At 50.8% G+C, this 21,840-nt stretch overlaps 1 protein-coding gene across 3 annotated transcripts; it reads right to left on the reverse strand.

Moving 5' to 3' along the window:
* Positions 1-156: 156 nt before the first annotated feature.
* Positions 157-21,335, reverse strand: PKM (pyruvate kinase M1/2). Of its 3 annotated transcripts, none has more exons than XM_069797755.1 (11): positions 21,177-21,335; positions 15,272-15,441; positions 14,794-14,885; positions 11,668-11,799; positions 11,281-11,467; positions 10,172-10,442; positions 9,364-9,514; positions 8,328-8,480; positions 4,617-4,783; positions 1,571-1,752; positions 157-978 (listed from the first exon to the last, which is right to left on the reverse strand). In XM_069797755.1, the coding sequence occupies exons 2-11, from the start codon at positions 15,420-15,422 to the stop codon at positions 872-874; spliced, it is 1,593 nt and encodes a 530-aa protein (XP_069653856.1). In that variant the 5' UTR covers positions 15,423-15,441; positions 21,177-21,335; the 3' UTR covers positions 157-871. The 3 variants fall into 3 exon arrangements, with proteins under 3 accessions (XP_069653856.1, XP_069653855.1, XP_009923861.2); XM_069797754.1 differs by lacking the exon at positions 21,177-21,335 and adding an exon at positions 15,654-15,711; XM_009925559.2 differs by lacking the exons at positions 4,617-4,783; positions 21,177-21,335 and adding an exon at positions 3,954-4,120.
* Positions 21,336-21,840: the final 505 nt, after the last annotated feature.

Genomic DNA, 21,840 nt, shown 5'->3' on the forward strand with positions numbered 1-21,840 from the left:
TGGAGCCTAGCGTAGGACCCGCCTCTTAAAGGGGCCGCGGAGCTCCCGCCCTACGGTAGCCGGAGGGGCGGGGAAAAGTCCAGGACCCCCCCCAACCGCTGGCAGAACGCCCCCCCCACCCCCCCATCCCAGCCCAAGGAGGAGGGCAGGCCGGCGGGTGCTTCAGCTTCTCTTTATTGATGGAGAGTTGTGCTCTACCAGCCCAGGGGCCCGTCGGAGGGCAGGGGGAAGAAGGAGACTCAGGGCTGGGGGGGCGGGGGGAGCGTGTGGGCGAGGGGCAAACACGACTGACGCACAGACGACGCTGCAAGGGGAGCACGGGAAGGCCTTCGCACTGCGTCGGGAACCAACACCTTTCTTCTACCCCCAACCCCTGGAACAAAAAACAAAACCCACTGGCTTCAAGGGGGCTGGATTCACCTTGGATTTGGTCTGCACGGGGGGGGGGAAGTAGCAGCTTCCCTGGAGTTAGGAGGGTTACAGCAGAACCGTTGACCACACGTCACCTCTCCCCTTCCCTGTCACCCCGAAACAGGGGCAGGGAAAGGGACGTTTCACACCCTGAGGACAGGCACTAAACTAGGAGGCCCAGCTGCACGCAGGAACCTCTGACACCGACCCCAACATACATCGGGGCAGGACTTGCTACGGGGAAAGATTTTAAAAAAACTAAACACTTCAAGTATTTTTTTTTTTTTTTTAGTGATTTAAGGTCTCTTCCCCCCTGCTGCTGCTGCACTGGGTGGTTTAGCAACCTACATCCACTCTAGGGAGAAGGAGAACAGCGCAAGCGATGGCTGGTCTAACGCGAGGGGAGAGGGGAGCGGGGTGGGGGGGAAGGAAGGTGTGTGCGCTGGTTGGAGTCAGTCGTTCAGGGAACTGGCACCACACGCATGGTGTTGGTGTAGCCCGAGCCAGGACGCCAGCCCGTCAGTACGATGACCAGGTCACCACTCTTGAAGAACCCACGTGCTTTGCCTAGGAGAGAAGAGAGGGAGGTGTCAAGAGCTCAGGTCCCACCACCGTCAGCTTGCTGCGGGGGGGGAACATCACTTGTCACCCACTCCCCTCGCCACCGAGGTGCAGGGGTGGGCCTGTCCCACAGCAGCTGCGGCCCTGGGCTGGTATCAAGACCCCGTCCTCCTGCTGCCCACCCATCTCGGACCCTTCGCCTCTGCTTTTGGCTCCTCTGCGACACAGAGCTTGAAATTCAACAGCACGAGATTTGGAGAGGGACCGGAGAAAGGAGCCACCACGCTCCAGACTTCTCTTGTCTCCAGCATCGCGGTTCAAGCACTTATCACGTTAAAACCAACCTCGTTTTCTGCTGGGACCTATTTTAAGGCAGCTGTGACAAACTTGCTGTCCCATTTCACAATCGGATGCGGCTGTGCTTATGCAACTACTGTACCCCGTTTCCCAGTCGGATACCATTACCACACAGGCAGGGAGTTCCTCTCCCCTTGTCACCAGTCCCCATCAGTAACCCCAGAAGCACCATCTGAGGTGCTCAGGACCACCACATCCCACCAGACTGTTCCCCAGAGGAGGCTGGAGCAGCATCACTCACCAACATTCATGCCCAGGTTCACACGGAGATCCACGTCCTCTGCCCACGCGTCATGGGCTGGTTCTTTGCACAGGACGGGGAAGATGCCCCGGTAGAGGTGGGCCTGGCGCGCCGTCTGGTCGTTACGGGTCACAGCAATGATGGGAGCCCGCGGGCGGTACCGGGACACCAGGTGTGCTGATCTAGAAGGAAACCAGACACGAGGTGAAGCACCACGTTACAGGCACAGCCGCCCAAGAGGAAACCCATGTACAGCCAAAGGGAGCACAAGCGGCGGCGAGGTTTGCCTGTCACCCTGGAGGGCTCCACAAAACCCCTGAAGGGACACAGGAGCTACTGGCAAGAGCCAAGCTCACCAACGAGCTTGATGCTCTGCTGAATTCCCAGCCAGGCAACTGGGCGGACCACCACCAAAGGCTATCCTTTGGCGGCAGTCCCTACTCGTGGTGAAAATCACCTCGCCTCCAAGTTTAGGAAGTGCCATCTGGGTGTTTTGGGCCTGAAAACAAGCCTTTATTTGTCTCTGTTGCTATGTTAAGGTGGCAAGGTGCCATTTATTCTGGCCTCTGCAAGCAGTCCTTGGCATCTCAATGGGGGTCCCTGCAAGTTCCCTCTGTTTTGAGGAGCTCCCGCTTTATGGGATGGAAAGAGCCCACGCCAGCAGCGCTACCCAAAGCTTGCCAAGGAGGAAGCCATTTGCCTCCCAGCCACGTTCACCTGCTGAAGCCAGCGAACAGGCCGGTTCCTCCACACAGAGCTCTGCTCTTGTGCCCAACAGGAAGCAAATGCAACCAAGGCCAAAATTTATACCAGAAAGTTGGGCACAAAGTCCTTAAAATGCCTTAAAATAGCAAGCAGCACACCCTGGGTGGGGACTACAGCTTCCCTTTCCCTGGGCGCTGCTTACAGAGGGCATCAGCAAATAAATGTAGCTTAACACTGCAAGGCCATGGCATTTACAGCTCCATCTTTCCAACGAGCATGCCAGTATCTCCACTAGCTTTGCAGCCTCATTTAGTGGAGCCAAGCTCAGCAATACTCAGATTCAAGGATTGCTGCTTAAAGTAGGCAGTAGCAGTCTGCTCAAAGCACCCAAACACACGTGCCAGCTCTCAGACAATCCTTCCCACGCTGTCCAAGAAGCCTCCCGGTAGCTTAAGGAGATCCAGGTACTCAAAGGCTGTAACAGAATCCACAGCTAAAAATATTCAAATATCAGAGTTCAAGTCTCTTTAAAAAGGTCAAGTGTAAGACTGGAACCTTTTACAAAGAAACATTAGAAGCACGAGGGTGTCCAGAAACTGACTGCTTATAGTCACTCCTCATCTCTGCAGAAAGTGGCTGCTTCAAATCGTTTTAAGCGTAAATCTAGGTGAAGGATTCACCAATGGTCCAGATCTTCAGGTAGACCGTGCCCAGCACATATAACCACATCCCTGCTGCTGCACTATTTCTTTGGTCCGAATCCAGTGCAAGAAATTCAGATTTTCTTCCAGAAAGCAGTCTGAGACTTATGGTCGGACGTGCTTTGAGAGCAGGCAGCCTAGTTCCTCTAGACGGAAAAGCCGATCAGCAAGGCTTCAGCTCCCTTTCCACAACTGGAAGAGTGAGTCTCTACTCAGTAGTTGTCACCGTCGCTGGACAGAAATCCCAAACTATATAGTTCCAGTGCATCCGCATTGCTGTCTTTCACCTGCAGCCAAGGCACTGAGCTCACCTGAGTGCAGGCAGCACTTGGCTGCTGGGTGCCTGCCAGATGCCTGCCTGTTCAGTGAGATTACTGAAGGCAGGCATAAGGAAGCCTGTAAGAGGAAATTTCTAATGCTTTCAGTTTCCCTGCCTAACAATTCTAGGCTAAGCAGTCCCTCTTTGCCACTTGGGCTTAAGCAAGCAGGGCTGATGCCTGAAAGGTTCAGCAAGGGACCAGTAACTTGGATGCTACTACAAAAGGCCAAGGCCTTGATTTAAAAAAAAAAAAAAAAATTCTGCATCCACTGAACTTCTGCCTTACTGTTAAATGGAGGATTTCTTGCCAAGAAGTTTGAATCGAAGCTGCAACACTTCTTTTCCCTTGACTCTTCCAGCCAGCGCTGCTGGCAGAGATGCCATTTGCAACAGCAAGAGGAGGCAGAGCTCGCTGCTGATGCCACGCTGGCAGGGGCAGGCTGAGGAACTCGGAGGTTACGTATGTGCAGATGTTTAAGATGTCTGCCCATCTCCTGAGGAACCGGCACTGCAGGCAGGCGGCCTGGGCTCCCAGTCGCTGCCAAAACCCACGCTTCGCTGTTACAGCTCTGGGCTTTCAAAGCCATCTTTTTGCGAGTCTCCTTCCCCCACCCTGTCACGAAGTGGGCTTGACCTGAGGGAACCTGTCACCTCCTACCTTCCAGACTTGGTGAGGACAATAATGGCCCCGCTGCAGCACTTGAAGGACGCTTCCACAGCGCCAACAGCAGCGGCCTCCGTGGGATCACAGTTCAGGGAAGTCAGACGACGCAGTTCCTCAAACAACTGCCTGTGAAAGATGGCGGCTTCGGCCTCCCGGGCAATCTATAAGAGCAACATGCATTCGGGAAGACAACACTCACATCATTTGCTCGGGGCAGCACAGGGTAAGGCGAGCTGCTCTATCAGCAAGGTGTCACACAAATACTGTCAGCTTTTGACATTAACCAATTAGCAGGCCCAGATTTAGTTCAATACGCTGGGGCAATGGCCACAACACTCAGCCACCCGACCAGCACAGCCTCATAGAGGAACCATTCGATCCTCAGGGTTTCTTTTCGGAATTGGTGGCACCTACTGAGTCACCTCGCCCTGCTGAGCCCACACTCGGGTGACATTCATGCCAACTGCCAGGCACTCTCGCTCTGCTCCTGCCTACCTGGAGTCCCTCCCTGCCACAGAGAAGTCAACTCAGACCGCAGCAGTTATGCAAGGCTGATACTGTAGCAGCAAGCTGCTTGCTAAATATTTGCAGTGTTAGAACGGAGCATGTTTTTACTCATGGGAAGAACTGGCACCAAGCCCCCTCTCTGGGCCCTACCTGCCAGACTCGGTCAGAACTATCAGGGCTGGAGCTAAGCACTTAAAAGAGGCCTCCACTGCTCCTACTGCCATGGCATCGGCAGGGTCCCTGTTGTTAACATTGAGGCGGAAAATTTCTTCGAACAGCTGACGATGAAACATTGCAGCCTCAGCCTCACGAGCGATCTGCAGGCCCGAGTAAGAGGGAAGGAGGAGAAAAGAGGAAAGAAAAGAAGGAAAAATATACCAGAGTAACATGAGATCACATTAATTTGCTTAATTGTCATAGTAATGCAGGCAAGGGGATATTAAAGGTCAGGCTGTGAAACTCCTTGGCTCTCAGGTTGTGAATTTGTTGAACACAACTCAGACTAACGTGCCACAGCCACACTGCCTGGTCCACCATGCCATTTAACTGGTGGGCCCTGGTCACTGGGCAGGCATTGCGAAGGTGGCATTCCTGCTATATTTTGGAGTCCTTTCAGAGCAGCCAAATGCAGATTGCTTTTCAAGGACTACAGCAAGCCCATTCAGGCCGCACTTTGCTGTTGCTGCTTATTACTTCCTTGAGAGACTCTCATGCCATCTGCTTGCCTCCGATTCCTCAAGAGGCAATCTCTGTAGCTCCATGTTCCCCCTTCATATTCTCCCAACACCACACAGCACCACTAGAACAGTCCTCATGGAGCCAACATGCAAGCAACACACTTCCAACGGCACCCCTGAAGTTGGGAGACTGTCTCTCTCGGCTTCGTTAGATTTAGTTTAACTTGAGAGCCAATGAAGTTTCACCTCCAAGAGTTGTACCAACTTCCCTTTCAGTAATAGAGAAATAAAGAGGAACAAGTCTTCTTTACAGGGTTGTCACAATGTGTATGTTGGGGTGTTTGTACAGCGCCAGACTTGGACAGACAAGAGGTGCAGAGGCGTAACTAAGGGCTTTCTCTTCAGGCTAAGCATTTGCAACAAGTTCAGTAATCTATTCATCCCAGTACACTGGGAATCACTCACATTTAAAGACAATCTTCATCTCAGAAGGCTGCGTTAGCCCTTGACAACCCGATAAAGAAGGCTTGGAGAGACTAGAAAAGCATGCAAAGGTTGATCATCTTTTCAAGGACAACTTCATTCAGTTACTCCAGAAAGTGAGCAGCCACTACACAAAGCATGACAAGTTGATGTTTAAGCAGAGACTGAAGTGCCCTTATAGTGAAAGCTTTGTAGTTAGACCCCTTCCAAATAAGAATTTTGCTGCTCTAGTGTTAATGAATTATTTTATGTGATGCTAGGAATTATCCCTCTTCCACAGATATCAGTCTAAGCCAAAGTAGTTAAGTATCTTATGTCTAAAAATAACAGGACACATGTGACAGGCAGGAACAGTACTCCAGCGCCAACTCTAGTCCTAAAGCAGTGAGTTTTGTTACTGCTGGCTTTACACTTGCTGTTAGATAAAATGGAAGTATCTGCCTCGAAACACTTACTCCAAATGCAAGAGCTGGTAGCCAGGCAGTTTAACTTCAGCTGCTAGTCCAAAAGCAGGCAGCTCTGCCTAACATGCAGAGTGAACATGAGTTTAGAGGGAGGCCTGCACTCCCCAGTTGTAAGAGAATATGTGTATACACGTGCCTGTTTTGACAGTGGAAGGGCACAGCAATTCTTAATGCCATGTCACAGCTAGCTTTACTCACACAGAAATGGCTAGAGGGTTTCCAGTTGGTACACAGGTGGAGATACCAGGGTGGAGGTGGGAGAAAGGAAAATGAAGCGGCTATTTAAACGTTGGTCCTGTCAGACAGAATGGCCAGGGCAGGATTTGAAGACAACTGTGGATCATGGACTGGAATTGGAAGGAAGCCATTCCCACAAACAGGAAACAGCCTGCCCAATATTTGGAAGCTCGCTACTAAACTCAAACCACATGGCATTTTTGTCACAGAGATGCCAGCTACTGAAGAGCAAGCTCATTTGTACGAGGCTAGCTGGAAAGGGATCGCTGAGCAAAATCCCTTCAGAGTCCCAGCAAAGCTGCTGGGACAGGCTGGCAATAGACAGGTCAAGTCTTTGAGAGGTGCAAGGATAGCACATAGCACAGACCCTGATCGTTCTCAGCATCACAGCCCCCATGTTTGCTGCCTGCACTTCACGACAGAGAGAGCTTTACTTGCAATACTCCTGTAGCACCACTGCATAAACAAATATATAAACCCAAACTGATACCAATTTCAGGCCAGGGAATGCATACAGGAGCCACTCTTTACCAGAGGCAAGGTGCTCTCTCCCTGCTATGACCACGTGGCCACTTGAGAAGGAAATATTCCTCTGCTCTGGCCATGCTGCAGATTTTCAGACCGTGGTTATTCAGGGCACTGTCGCTGGGCAGGGCTTCTCTCAACTAACACCAAGTGAATTAGCTCAGATGAAAGATCCTGACTGTAGGGGTATATGCTCCTACCATCACAGAGTTGGCACCTCACTACCTGTGCTATGTTACATTAAATAAAGTGAAACTGTATTTGCTCCTCTGCACAGAGGGTTAAAACCACTACTGCAGGGGCCTGGCAGAGTGAACACCACCATTCCCAGGTCTGCAGGAAGAGAGAAGCACATGCAACAGATCCTGAGCTCAGGCTACAGGTACAATGCAACGTGCCCAAGTCTAAAAATTAATGCCAGAATGGAAACCCAGGTGGTAAGGTTTGCTGCAGCAAGTTTCCAGCTCTTGGTGGAGAGTCAACCCTCCTGTTTTAGGGGGTGAAAACTGAGGAAGAACCTTTTAGGTGCACCGTTAGTGTTCAGCCTGTAAACCAGCAGTCACTGCGCAGTAATCATCAAGTCATATTTTGCATTTACCACGTGCAAAAAACACCACTCCATATTGACCAGATAAAGGTAAAATATTCACATAATGCACTGCAAACAAACACTAGCTGAGTTCATTAATCTATATAACCTGAATTGCAAATAAAACTGGTGAGTTATAACTGGTGACAGTTATCACTGCTATGATTCACAGCACTGGTAACTGGGGAGAAGTAACACTTGCAGATATTTGACATGAGGCTTTTTATCAGCTGAAATGCAAGCTGGGTGAACTCAAAGCAGAGCAGAGGTTTCTGGCAGTTCAGGCATGTAAAAATATGGTGCTGTCAGTACTCCTGCAACAAACACTCCCAACACCAAGCACACCAGGTGCTGAATGCAACAGCGCTCTAAATCAGACTCACAAGCCTCCCCCCCATCCCACCCTCCCTCCCACCACAGAGGAGTCAGCCAATACCTTTCATTATCTAGAGATAAACTGCTTAAGCAGCTCCTTGACCTTGGAGAAGTTTAAGGCATTTAATATGCCAAAATGAATAGGGCATTTGGAGAAACTCATACCAAGGTAACAGCAAAAAAAACCTTTACCCTGGCCTAAACAAAAATTACTATGAGAAATCTGAAGTTTTAGATTTCAGGGCACTGCAGAGCAGTTCTCAGCTCTGCCCAACAATAGTTTGGAGCACACAAAGTGAGATTTCAGGCCCTCAGGACCATGCTCGGTAAAGAAACACCTACAGCAGGAGTGTGAACAAAAAAATCACTACTTCGGACTGCTAGGTGCTGCCACCTAGCACCAGACATTTAGATCTTCAGGTGCCTGGCTCAGGGGGAAGATGCAGGGCAACAGAGAATGCTACTTTCACCTGTGGGACAAGCCCCCCACCAGAGCAAAGGCTGTACTCACAGCATGCTGCATGCGCACAGCCTCAAGCGGGTAGTCTCCCTTGGCAGTCTCTCCGGAGAGCATGATGCAGTCTGCTCCATCCAGGACAGCATTAGCAACATCACTGCCCTCAGCACGGGTCGGGCGAGGTTTCTTGATCATGCTTTCCAGCATCTGGAAAAGAACAAATCTGAAGAAATTAAGACAGTGCAGAAGGATGCAGCTGCTTTTTCACTAGCGTGCTTCAGTATATTTTATAGATAGGTAGGGCAGAAGATAGGATGCAGCCGAAGGACTCCGGGAGAAGAATTCTCCTGTGGGTTCAGGACAGAGGGACCTGGTCCCTAACCAGCTTTGAATTAAAGCATCTATCAGTGAGAAAAACACTTCCTCATGAAACACCACCTGAGGCAGCATTTCAGTTGCAATACAGGAAGAGGAAGGAGCATATGCCACTGTAAATCCAGAACCTTGTCTGATGACCACTGTCTAGAGACAGTTTTCGCTTCCACAGCCTGTGCAGAGAATCAGCACAGCCAGGAAACCAGCCCTCCCAGTGCCTGAGGACTGTCCATACATGATCCCTACTGGAACCAGTGAAGCTGAGCATCAGGTCTCCCTCCCTCACTAGCAGCTCCCACAATAAGGAGATGGATCTTTTACTCAGTTCCTTCTGACACTGCAGCGTGGGCCCATCTTGCTAAGGTTCCCAGGTATCTTCCAAGTCTTCTCTGTTAGACACAGATGTGCTGCTACAAGATGGCAAGGCAAAGCATAAGCGATTTTTTCCCCAGAATTTGTTTAGTCAGCCCAAAAGGCTCATACTGCATGAGGTTTTGAGGGTTACAACCTTCAGCAGACAGACAAGAGGTCCTGTAACCTTGCTGGGGAAGATCCCAAACACATCTTTAAAGAAGTGCCTCAAGATGAGCTCAAGCAAAACCTCTTTCCTCTTGGCATCTCACTCTCTAGCAAACACCATCAAGCCATGACAGCTACTGACGTTCCCACCCTGCCAGACTCAGGCAGTTATGAGCTAGTGTTGCATTTCGAGTACCTGAGTGGCACAGATGATGGGTTTGCCAGCCCTGTTGCAGCGCCCAATCATCATCTTCTGGGCGAGGAAGACTTTTTCAGCAGGGATCTCAATTCCCAGGTCACCGCGGGCCACCATAATGCCATCGCTGGCCTCCATGATCTCATCAAACCTGACAGCAACGGAAGAGGTTTGTTACCCCCATTTGTTCTGCAAAGCACCTTCCCATCTATTCTGTCCTCCCCCTCCGAAAGAGGGCCTTGCTCCCAAGCATAACACACAGCTACGCTGTCGGCGCATGGGCTTTCCACGTCCCATTTTGGTAAGCTGTAATGCCAAGGAAGGAGGAAGAAAACCAAGACCAAGTCATAGCATGTATAAAGCACTATAGAAAGCTATACAAAGACAGACTGAGAGGAGCATGAGTTGATCTGAGATATTTTGGTCTGATAGTTTGTCGCAATTGTGGTGATTCCCATGCATTAGCTTGCCGATTTGCATCCGGAACAGCAAGTTTGCTTTAGTTTGAACTCACATTTGCTACAAAGACTATTGTGGATTTTTCAGAATGGGGGGAGAACTGTGACATTGTCCCCATGAGCTCAGGGCGTGTGACAGTTACACAACCCACTGCTCATACCACACCTACGTCAAGTCCCACGCACGTGGCATTAAGTGACAGCCTGCATTACCACCCTGTTACTCGGACTAGACAGTTTTCTGCTGCTGGCAAGCCAGAGACCAGGAGTCCTGACTACAATGCGAATGGGCTGTGCTCTTCCGTTGATACAGGGTGATAGACCTGCAATGCCACCTGCACAAAGCTCACCTGCGCACACCCTCATGGTTCTCGATCTTGCTGATGATCTTGATGTTCTTTCCCTTTTCCCCTAGCACCTTCCTGACAGCATGGACATCAGCAGCTTTGCGGATGAAGGAAGCGAACACCATATCCACGTTCTGCTCCACACCGAATTTTAGGTCCTGAATGTCCTTTTCAGAGACCGCAGGCAGGTCGACTGCAGCGCCAGGCAAGTTCACTCCCTTCTTGCTGCCGAGCATGCCGCCGTTCTCAACCTCCGTCATGACATAGTCCTTGCCTGAAACAGATGTGTTCCCACAGTCAGTGTTTACCAGCAAGCTCCCCGCTGCCGGCTCCCACACCACCTCCCGACCTGAGAACAGCAGTGCCAACAGCCATCGCACGCTATAAGAACCACATCACTGCTCTCTTCAGAGGACTTATGTAACACACAAGCTTGCAATTTACCCATGGGAGCACAACAGACCAGTTTAAACCACTTCTACACTGTTTTTGGAGAAGATGCCATTTGTTCCATGTAGGAGGTTGAGACTGCCTCCCCCAAAAAAGCTACCAGGTTGCACTTCTGCACACAGGAGCCCTGTGATACCAAACTGAGCACCCCAAAAGCCTCACCTCGATCTCCCTGCACACTCTGGCTGGGATTAGAGATGATACCTTGAGGCTAAAGAAGTCTAGGCACCACTATAAAGGGAGTATTGTGGAACTAACCTTGCCCCTACATTACCAGTTAAAGCTAGTTCTGTCTCTAACCACAAAACTCAGGGTTTATGCTGTAAAACTAGTTACATCCTGCATTAAAAATATGAATTAGCCTGGCTAAAGTATGAATTAGCTAAACAGGCTTTGATCATGAGCACTGCTAAGTCCCTACCACACATTCACCTTTGAAGAGGGATTTTAGATGTCAGTCTAGTTAAACCCAGCTGAAGTCAGTTTTTGGAAACTTGCTACACTTGAAGGAGAGAAAGTTTTACACAAAGTCTCACTACAGCATTAAGAACCAAGTAATCCTTTAATACAGAACTGCAAGCTAAAAAATAGTTAGTGGAGGGAAACCACAAATATATCCTGAGGAAAGAACAGGCATCATAGCCGGAACGGTTGTTACCCACCTTTCTCCTTAACCAGCAAGGAAATCAGACCATCATCCACATAGATCTTGCTGCCAATTTCTACAACCTTGGTGATATTCTTGTAGTCCACCCACAGCACGTTCTCATCGCAGTTCTCCATGAAGGCATCATCCAGGGTCACTTTGAGCGGTGCACCTTTCTTGAGCTCCACTTCTGCTGTGCCACTCTGCGTGTCAAAACATGCATTTTAGCAAACACAGTAAAAACCAGCACACAACCAACTCTCAGCTTGCAGCAGTTCATTCCAATTTTTGGTAGCTAGCTCGCTACCATGAGACATTTTTTTTGTTTGGAAAATGCCACAGGCATAATACGGTATCCAGTCTCACATGCTGAAAAAAGTGGCAGAAAAAAAGAGCAACTTACTCCCTTAATGAGTCCAGTTCTGATTTCAGGTCCCTTGGTATCCAGTGCAATAGCCACAGGTCTGTAGGTGATAGGATCAGAGGCAAAGCTCTCTGTGGCTTCTCGCACGTTCTTGATTGTGCCCTCATGATACTGGTGAGGAGGGGGAAAAGATGGAAATGTTCAGCCCATTTCTACTCCACTGCTTTCCACTGCTTACAAATAAACCAAGACCACTACACACCCCAAACACTGCCCAAGCTGACAGCTCTGCTCTCACACGCTAAATTTCAGTTCTAGCTTGAGAATTTAATTCAGACTGAGCTTCCAGAAAAGCAGAGTGTGAGGAAACAAAGGCCCTCCCCACATTAAAGTGGGGTCTGGCAGTTATCTGACTGTGACTTTGGTGCCCCCAGTTCTAATCCCAAAAGGACAACTCAAGGAGAGAGCCCAGGTGCTCGGCTGACATGATTTTCCATCAGGACATACACTTGCCTTTTGAAGATGGCCCACCAACCAAGAGGCCTTCAGGAAGAACGTTTCTGAAAGCTTTGCTGAACACCTGCCTATTCAACATGGCAGAATACGGGCAGCACTGGCAGCTGGATGGTTATGTGCGTGGAGGACTCCTGAATGCCAGAAGAACGTCACAGCTAAGCTACTGCCACACATGGCTGTTCTCCTCCTCCCTTCAAAGCACAGAAGGGAGGATGCCATTCTCTACACTGCTGACTCCCCCACAGACTTCCAGCCTGACCCCTCTTATCAGTCCCACAGGCGAGCAGATGGACAAGTTTTTTTTACAATTCTTTTGCTTAAATTTCCCCTAAAGACAAAGGATTTGCTAAGAGGACATTATGCACTTAAGTATTTACATTTTATTTTGAGAGCCAAAGCAATCACAGCCACAAGTTCAAGACTCCAGCACCACGCACCCGGCTTCCAAACTTTCAAGTGTGCAAGAGCATTTCATTAACGCTGCCAGTTTCAGGACAGACAGTTCTGCAGGGAAACTCCCATCCCAACTACCTCAAATGAGCTTCAGATGACCAGCAGATCAGTTTACTTTACTTGCTTAAACAACATTAAGAGATAACCTTGACTGCAAGTTGTGTAACACTTGACAGACTTTTCTAGATAAGAAATAACCTTTCCCCTCTCTGTACCAGACTGACAGCGTTTGACCTGACCCACCTAGAAACACCCAGCTCCCCCCACACCATTCATCTGCCTCGACACAAGCCCCAAACGCGGGCTTCAGTATCACAGGGACAATAATCCAGCTCCAGGAAGGTGGGGCTGGAAAATGCTGTGCTGAAGTTTGTGTGCATGCCCTCTGCCAGAGATACACAATGGCTAACTCTTTAGAGCAGGAAAAATTTAGTTTATTGATTTGTGTTTGCAAGTTGAGGGGGAGAAGGCCCCAACCCTTCCATGCACCGCAGCCTAGATGGATGCAGTACAGAAAACCTGCCTGTATGGTGCTATTACATTTATCTGATCCCAGCCACCCAGGATTTTTCCTTTTTAGTTTGACAGCAAGGACTAACTGAAGTCTGACTTCCTGAAGAGTTACATATCCAGGACAGGAATGCAGGCAGAGCTGGAAGTAAAAGCCATTTTTGTTCCTATATAAAATGGTGGCAGCCGGGTGCTAAAGGACCTCTGGTAAAGTTGAAGCCCCATTAAATGCTTTGGGGTGGACACAAGAACCAAAGCACTCGAGACAGATGAAAATTCTTTGGGGCTTCGCTGGTAACTGGAACATTTTGGAGGAACCAGGAGAGGACTCAGACTTAAGACTGGCTATGGCTGACAGTCAAACTCAACAGGAGATGACAGCAAGACCAGACTCTGCTGTAACCTAACCTCATCTGTGTGAAATGTGCAGTTAGACCTCACCCAAAGCAGAAAGCCACAGGTCCCTGTCCTTGACCTCAGCTAACAAGTATGCAAACCACAGAAGCAGCTCCACTAGGCAGCAACGGTGTGAAAATTCCCAGTTTCAGCCTGGCCACCAATTCCCTGATGAGCCACCCAGCTGCAGGATTTGACTACTGGAAGGCAGAGTAATTCCACACTACCCTTTCTTCAGGCAGATTTTGCTAACTACAGCCTATGCACCGACACTACACCAGGGTGTTTAGTCAAGGTCTGATGGTCGTCCACAGTTAAGCATCAGACCTTTTGATTTTGACAGTGCCCTGTGGCCTTTAAAGGCCACGAGGGTGAGAAGCCAAGCTGTTATGCCCCATGAGGCTCACGGTTCAGTAAGTAAAACCACCTACAGCTGCTACTGGCTACTGTCTGACATTTTGAAAGCTGGAGGGCAGCCAGGGTAAAAAAAAAAAAAACTCAGCTCAGGGTGGCATTCTAGGCAACCTGGAATGGGATCCTCGGCTCCTCCAGTATCACTTAGGATCTCATCTATTTATATCAATAAGGGTTTGTCTGCCACAAATCACGTTGATTTCTTTTGACCTTATTCTTAAAAGCTCACCACACCACCTCCCAAATACCATGGTGCTAACTGCATGACTCCCAGGAACACAACCAGAGTTGCTGGTTAGCCAAGCAAACCCAGGAGTTCAATTCTTTCAACTAGGGACAGTAATTACTTCAAATCACTAACAGTTTTCTCTTGAGACAAGGTTATTCATTGATTGCCCGCTTGCAAAATCCCCAGCAACAAAACAAGAAGCGAGACGAGCAACCAATAGTTGTGTACTCCTGCAGAGGTGCACAGCAAAACAGGGACAAATTTTCTCAGCTTCTATTAACTGAGAAGCAGCAGCTTTGTACAGCGAACAGCAGGACATGAGGAAGAACTGAAGGATTTCATGACAAGCAGTTGGCACACAAGTGTCAAGTATCAGTTACCTGGCTCCCTGGTACAGAGAAAGGGTGTGGAACCAACTTCAACTACTTTCATAATGGCTCAGAAAGCACACTTAAATGTTAACAGCAATTACACAGGCTCAATATGTGCAACCAGTATGCTTTCCACAAAAGCAGAGCTAAGTTTTGCCTTCCCACACTAAGGCTGGCCTGGGCTAAGCTGGATTTCCCTCTTCCATGAGGGAGAGGGTGAGCAGACACACACACAGAGCCCAGTGAGGGCTGTATCAGTTCAGACCCCACCCTCACCTCGTGGGTGCCGTGAGAGAAGTTGAGGCGGGCAACATTCATTCCAGATTTAATCATTTCCTTCAGCTTCTCCACCGAGCGGGAGGCTGGGCCTAGGAGGAAGAAAGAGTTTGAATATTAACTTTGTAAAAATAATGAGATAACCCACACACGCCAGGCTGTTTCATGTGGAAGAGAAAAGGTATAATGGATACAGACTTGCTCAGCGCTAAAGCAGCTCATCTCTACAGAAGCAAAGATTGCTTTAACTTGCCTTGAGGAGCGCAGCAGAACCTAAGCAGTTCTGATTTCCCTGGCTACTGGATTCACTCCTAGCAATAACATGGGTTAGGCAGACATGGGAAAATCGTGTTCTTTCAACACACAAGTTCAGCCCTGGCAAGGGATGAAAGCTGAAGCCTTCTCACAATTTCCCTAACAAGTTTCACCAACACAGGGATTCACAGCTGCAATTCTCTCCTATCTAGGAATCGCGTACCGATGGTGCAGATGATGCCGGTGTTTCTCGCAATGGTTGGCTCCGAGTCAATGTCCAAGCGGCACATGTGCTCCAGGAAGGTGTCCGCCATGGCAGCGTGCAGCTGCTGGGTCTGGATGAAAGCGGTCCCTGCATCGTGGTGCTTCGACATCGTTGCTGGAATCCTGTGTCTAGAAGAGAAGAAAGCAGTGCCAGGTTTAGGAATCCCCCAGACTTGCTCATCAAGCAGAGACACCAACACACCCACGTGATGAATATGGAGGTAACAAGAAAGCTGCTACTGGGTCAAACTATCTTTATGTTCCTACTTGAGAGTCTCAGATACAGGCAAGACACACTGCTATTTCCATGTCATCCCCCACGTACACCACCCAAAGCTCACCTGCCTTCTATGCAGATGTTCCCTTCATAGCTTCTCTTCATTGCCAGTCTTCCCTTGGAGCTACACAACGCAACAAAATTCAAGCACTTGAGTGCACAGGCAGAGATTCTGCCTCATCCCTCCCAGCTCTCAAGTCATTTCTCCTACAGGCCTCAACTGCGTTACCCATCGCAACCGGGGATCGGGGCAGCTTGGCACTAGCGTGACTGCGGATATGCTCTTACACGGGCCATCTTCTGCCGAGAAGCACCTAATCACAGCAAAGTCCACCTAAGCTTAAAACCCATCCTTTAAGCCCGTACAAGCAAGTAAACGTGAGTTGATTAAACACAACACCTTGGCAGAGAACATGTAAAAGACTGAAGATTCCTTTAATACACTCAAGGTCCCTTTTCAAACTGAGGATGCTGCAGATCATCCCCATCCCTTGCATTCCCCCCTCACCCAGGGTGGCAGAAAACCACCACAAGGTTTAAAACTGGTTATTTTTTTTTCCAAGTTTGGATTAAAAAAAAAAAAACCTCTCTGAACTCAGGCTGCTTGCCTCTACAGAACTAGAGCATCCCCACAACAGCAGGAACAGCCCACAGTCCCAAGAGGAAGCTGAACTGAAGCTTAACTGTCCACTCGTATGGCAGGACACTCATTTCCCAGCAGTGCTGCTACCCCTGGGCATTTCTAATTGCGCACCTCAGGCCGCACCATAATAATCTTGTTCTCAGGTAGCAGTAGCTAGTGAAAGCTCTTTGTCCTCTTCGACCTGCCCAGGCTAGATTGCCGGTGTTCAAAAAGCCTCTGGTTAAGAGAGTGATTTAAGGCAGTGGCTACTGGCATGGGCAGATCACTAGTTTTGACTTCAAACAATGGTTTGACTTCAAACTTCATCCCCTGGGCACACAGGGGATACTTAAAGCAGGCTGCTCTTTCAGCATAAGCTGCCTTCACCTAAAAGATAAACCTTTAGCGTGGCGCTCATAGAAATATGGGCTGCTGCTCAGCTAAAGGTAGGGATAGAGCAGGGGGTTTGTTCTGCCTGCCCCAAGCAGACAAAAAAAAAAAAAACCAAAAACCACCCAACCAGTAAGTCACAAAATGGCGTTAGCTGCACACACCAGCTAGCTCAGTGTATTCAGCTTTGAAACAGAGGCACTAATAAACCCGAAAGCTTTGTCAAAGCTAGCAGGGCTGACCAGAACGAAGCCATGCCTCTAAGGAACAGGCAGGGAGATCCCCTGCCAGCCTGCCATGTGCCTGCCCGGTGCCGCAGAGGCTCTGTTCGTGCCGACGCTCCTCCCCTCAGCCACTTCTGCTCTGCAGACCTTCCCCACGTACGTGCAGATCGTGCAGATCCTCTCACAGGCAACCGTGACTCACCATCGCCTTGCTCCCATGCGGCATAAAGGAGTCAGGCCAGCGAAAACCATAATTTGTCCTGGCAAAGCCTCCTTTCCCTCAGCCCTGCCAGAAGCTGCTGATTCACCAGAGTCAGTACAAGAAGGTCTGCCCACATAAAAAGCCCGACAAAGTCCCATTATTATAGGAAAACCCACTGGTCAGCCCTGAAACATTGTGTTTTAGCCCTCTAACACTTGCTGCTGCATCCTCTGACACCTGCGGAGCAGCACCGGCTTCTCTAGATGCCAAAAAAAACAAGCCTTTGCTGGGAAATTGCCTCCATGCAAACACAGGCGATCAGGTCTGCGCAGCTTCTGGGAACGAGAGGAATATGAAACAACGGGATCCCGAGACAGAAACTGCATCCAGAGCATGACTTGGAAGTTTTTAAAAATAGGCAGGTGAGTTCCCCCTATCTCATGGAAATCCCGCACCCACTGAAGTCATTTGCAAATATAATTTTAAAACCCCTAAAGCCTTTATAAATAGGAAAGTTAAGTTCCCAGTCAGAACTCCCTTCACAAGATTTTCCAGCAGTTCAGTGAGCTCAGAAAAATTAATCACAGACACTGTGACCTTGTCCAGGGGCGAGAGCAGAAGCGCAGCAGCCAAAAAGTATCCCAAATACCCATCTGCCCACAGCACCATGCCCTGCTACCAACAAGCTTCGCTTTTTAATACTTCCTCCTGCCTCCCATTACCATGTATTTACAAAGCACTGACTGAATTCTACTGGAAGGACCAGTCTCATAAATGTAACAGGAATGTCTGGCATTTCCCACTACTCCAGACTTGCTTTTTTTAAAATCAAACAGAGGAGCAAGGACTTCAAGGACGCCCAAAGACACTCAGTGTGGGCTGAGCAAGGAAGGGGGTAAGCAATACCCTACAAAGCCTGAATGTTTCCAGCACTGAATAAATCTGAATTTCTTCCTCAAGGAATAACGATTACATCTCCAAGTTTATTACTTGGGCTGCCTGTGCTTCAGGCAGGGCGTCCCAAAGATGTCTGGTATGTCCCTGGCTCTTGAATATTCTAGAAAGAGCCGTCTGAGGTCAGGACAACCGGTTTTGCAGTAGCGAGGTGACTAACTCCAGCCAGCTCATCCTGCGGTTGGCTGAGAGAAACCCTAAATCCATGGCACCTCCGGATCTGCCCTGGGGGATGGGGAAAGGAGAGGCTGCGGCATTCCCCGCCGTGGGCCAATTCTTTGCTGTTATCAGTGACAAAGGGAAGTGGAAACTGCAGAATCCTTGCAGGGACTGTCCCCAGGCAGGACCGGCGTTAACCACCTCCATGCCAGACAAAGATGTTTTACTGCCTGTAAAAGGTGCAGACAGGCAGCAGGGATGCTCTCGGTGGGTGACTATTCGGGTTTTATTGGTCAGCCTCATTTACACAACCTCACTGAGACTGCAGAAGAAGGCTGCTCACGCCCAGTGTCCCTGGCCAGAGGCAGAAATGGTTTGAGTTAGCAGTTATATTTGAGAAGGGCAGGGTTATGAAACCGGGCAGGCCTTCAGATTCCCAAAAAAAGCCTAGAAAAACATTAGTTTTGTCATTCCAGAAGCTAAAGGCACACAACAACAAAAAAATACAGCTCTGTAGCAAAGCAGGCTTTTAATACAGCCTGTCAAGCCCTCTTCCAGGAAGGAAGGACAACACATTCTTCCCTGGGTGGCTGGTGCAGGAGGTGGCGTCACGCCGTTACGTAAGTACAAGATGGCCACCCCAAAATGACATCTCTTTTCTGCAACGCTAGGATGGGACCCAGAAGCCACCACCTGCTCCTGGCTGGCATACACTCTCCCCGGCAGCGAGCCACAGCTCCGCGGGAGGAAAGACCTACAGCTCCGCAATGGAGACGCCTCTCCGGCTTTTCAGCAGATGAGCTACGTGGGATGGGAAGGTCAGGCCAGCCTGCATGGCACTGGGCAACATCAGCACTTTCCCTGTGTGCAGATGGATTAGCCTTGCCTTAGCTGAGCCTGCCCTCCCCAGAGGGTAAAGGGATACAGGAGGCTTAACAAAAAAATTAAGCAAGTCAAGGTGACAAGCATCAGATATTTGGCGACAAGAAAGATTTATCTCGAGGGTATTTGTAGTGCAGGCAGACCTACCAACTTTACCTTGCAGCATGTTGCTCTGACAGAAGACAAGCCTGGCCCCACACCAGCAGAAACCACCTAACTGCCTTCAAGGAAACTGTAAAAATCTTTTCTGCATTATAAAAGAAAGTTTGGGGTTTTGTTTTGGGGTTTTTTTTACATTTATATATAAATCTAGGTAGAAGTATAGATCCCTCTGCTGTATCCCCAGCTCCAGGATGGGGATTTGCTGCGCACCCAGCCGTGGGTGGCAGCGACAAGGTACTGCAGCCCCATTCCCTCATTCCCTACGTGCCATCCATCACCGCTTGCTGCAGCAGCCCCAGCACCATCTTCCCCCAGGGAGAACAAGGGCCTCCAGCCAGGCGGGAGATAAAGGACTAGCACGTGGTCCGGCCAGCCTGGGAAACGTTTTGTTTCTAGCAAATTAAATTATTAGCTTGGTGTGCGGAAAGGGAACTAACACCGGCACTGGATCACTCCAGCTACCGCCAATAAATTAAGGTTTTCATAAAATTTACAGCTTTGGGCAGATAAAGAAGTTGGTAGTCAAGAAAAACACAGGCTGCTCAAGAAACGGGCTCAGAAGCAGCGCTGCAGTCTCTGCAAGCTCGTTATTTAGTGAGAGTGAAGTTTCTCTGACGGGTTTCACAGGGAAGAGTCCCAGCTTCAAACACGTGGCTCGCAGCAGAGCTTCCTGCCTCGGCTGAAAAGGCCTTCGTTAATCTGGTGACGGTTTGGAAACCAGCCAGCATCAGCATGACCCATTAGGCCATCAAACGTTAGCTCCTCTAAATTAGCCTAAATTCTGTTTTATAAATGGAATGTTGGGCATAAAATTACGTGCTTAGGAGTGAAATTTTTTTAATTAAGCACTCCTGCTTGCACAACAAGCCCTCGAGTTTCCCTGGGGGTATCTGGGTAACCAAGAAACCTCTTTGTCATGCAACCTTTAGGCCAAGGCAGGTCAGGATTAACAGCAGCCCTTCCCAGGAGCAGGAGGTAACCGGAAAGTTAAGACATTAACATCACAAAAACCTCTGGAAAACACTGATTTCTGTTAACCTGGGCCTCTCCGATAACGAGCTGCCGTATCGGAACAAAGCAGGTTTTCAGAGATTGTCCTCTACTTTTATTAATCTGAGGAGACAGTCGGGAGGTTGCCATTGTCCACCGACAAAAGCACTATTCATGCCCAACTAGCCTGCAAAGAGGGTTTAAACACATTTCAAAGGTTTTCACAGTTCAAGGGACTGTCCAAATCAATTGGACGTGTTTAGGCAGACATAATTAAGGGAGAAGATTAATTCAGAAGGGGCCTTCTTTTCCGGGGGGGGGGGGGGGAATAAAGAGGCTGCAGCATCAGTGGTGAGTTTAGCGAGCCGTACACTGATTTAAGTTGATGCTCTTCAGAGCATCGCCGCGGCTCTTACGTGAGCGCAGACACGCGGGGGGGGGGGAAGGCGAGCCGAGGGGGAGCCGGCAAAGCGCTTCGTTCCGTCTCCATCTGACTCAGCCTCCCAGAAGACTCCGGCCCAGCCCCGGCCATCAGGAAGGCGGACGAGATGTTGCAATCGGGGGCCCCGCGCTCCGTTTTACCGCCCGGTCTGCGGGGCACACGCTTCCCCCCCACCCCTCACCTCAAAGACCTTCCCCTCCCTCCCTCCCCAACACACACGGAGTGTCCCCTCCGTCCCCGTCCCCCCCGTCCCCCCTTAGGCCGGCGGTGCCCGGTCGCGATCGTTTCCCCACCGGGGCTGGGCGGGACCCGGCGCCGCGCCACGTGCTCGGCGCCGCGAGCCCGCCGCACGCGCGCACCCCCACCTTCCCAGGGGGCACCGCGGCCGCGCTCTGCTCTCCCCCCACCACCACCCCCCAACCGTCGCCTGAGGGAGACCCTCACCCGACGGCGGGAACGGGGATGATGGCGGCGGCGGAGGCAGCGGGTACCGCTGCTCGCTCGCCGCCGTCGCCGCCGCCGCCGCCGCCACCACCCGCTGGCCCTCAGGCCGCCGTTACCTGCCGCCGCCCGGCCTCGCCCCTCGCCCGTCCTCTCCGAGAGCCGCCGCTCCTCTGCGCGCCGCCCCGCCGCCCCGCCAAGGTGATCCCGGCCAGCCGAGCCGCAGCACCGCCCCCCCTACCACCACCCCCCCCCGCCCCGGGCGGATCCCTCCGCCGCCCGCCCCGCCAAGGAGGGGAGGGGAGGGGGGAGGAGGCGGGGCGCCGGGACTCCTTTCGCCGGCGGAAGCACAAGGCGCGGAAGGAGGCTCTGCGGTAACCCCCCCCACGCGCCCGGCCGGCCAATGAGGGCGGCGGCGCACCCGCCGCGCACGCAGCCGGAGAGTGGCCGCGCCCCGCCCCGCCGCTCTTAAAGGCGCCGCGCCTCGTCCCCGCCGCTCTTAAAGGCGCCGCGCCACCCACAACCCCTACCAGCCCCACTCGCTGTGGGGCGCTGGTGGACCCCAAGGGCAGGGGTCGGGGCCCCTCTCGCCGGGGTGGGCAGCGGCGCTGGGCGTTTGGGGGTGGTGGTGGAGAGACTTGAGCCTTTAACTGACCCCCCCCCAGGGACACTGGGGGACCCTGGGCTGGGGACATTGGGCGCCCAACGTGGACGCTCTGCAGTGGGACACTGGGGACACCGTGCTGGGGACACTGGGGACGCCAGGCTGGGGATGTCGGGGAC

The sequence above is a fragment of the Haliaeetus albicilla genome, chromosome 12 (genome assembly GCF_947461875.1).
Source record: "Haliaeetus albicilla chromosome 12, bHalAlb1.1, whole genome shotgun sequence".
NCBI classification, from domain to species: Eukaryota; Metazoa; Chordata; class Aves; order Accipitriformes; family Accipitridae; genus Haliaeetus; species Haliaeetus albicilla.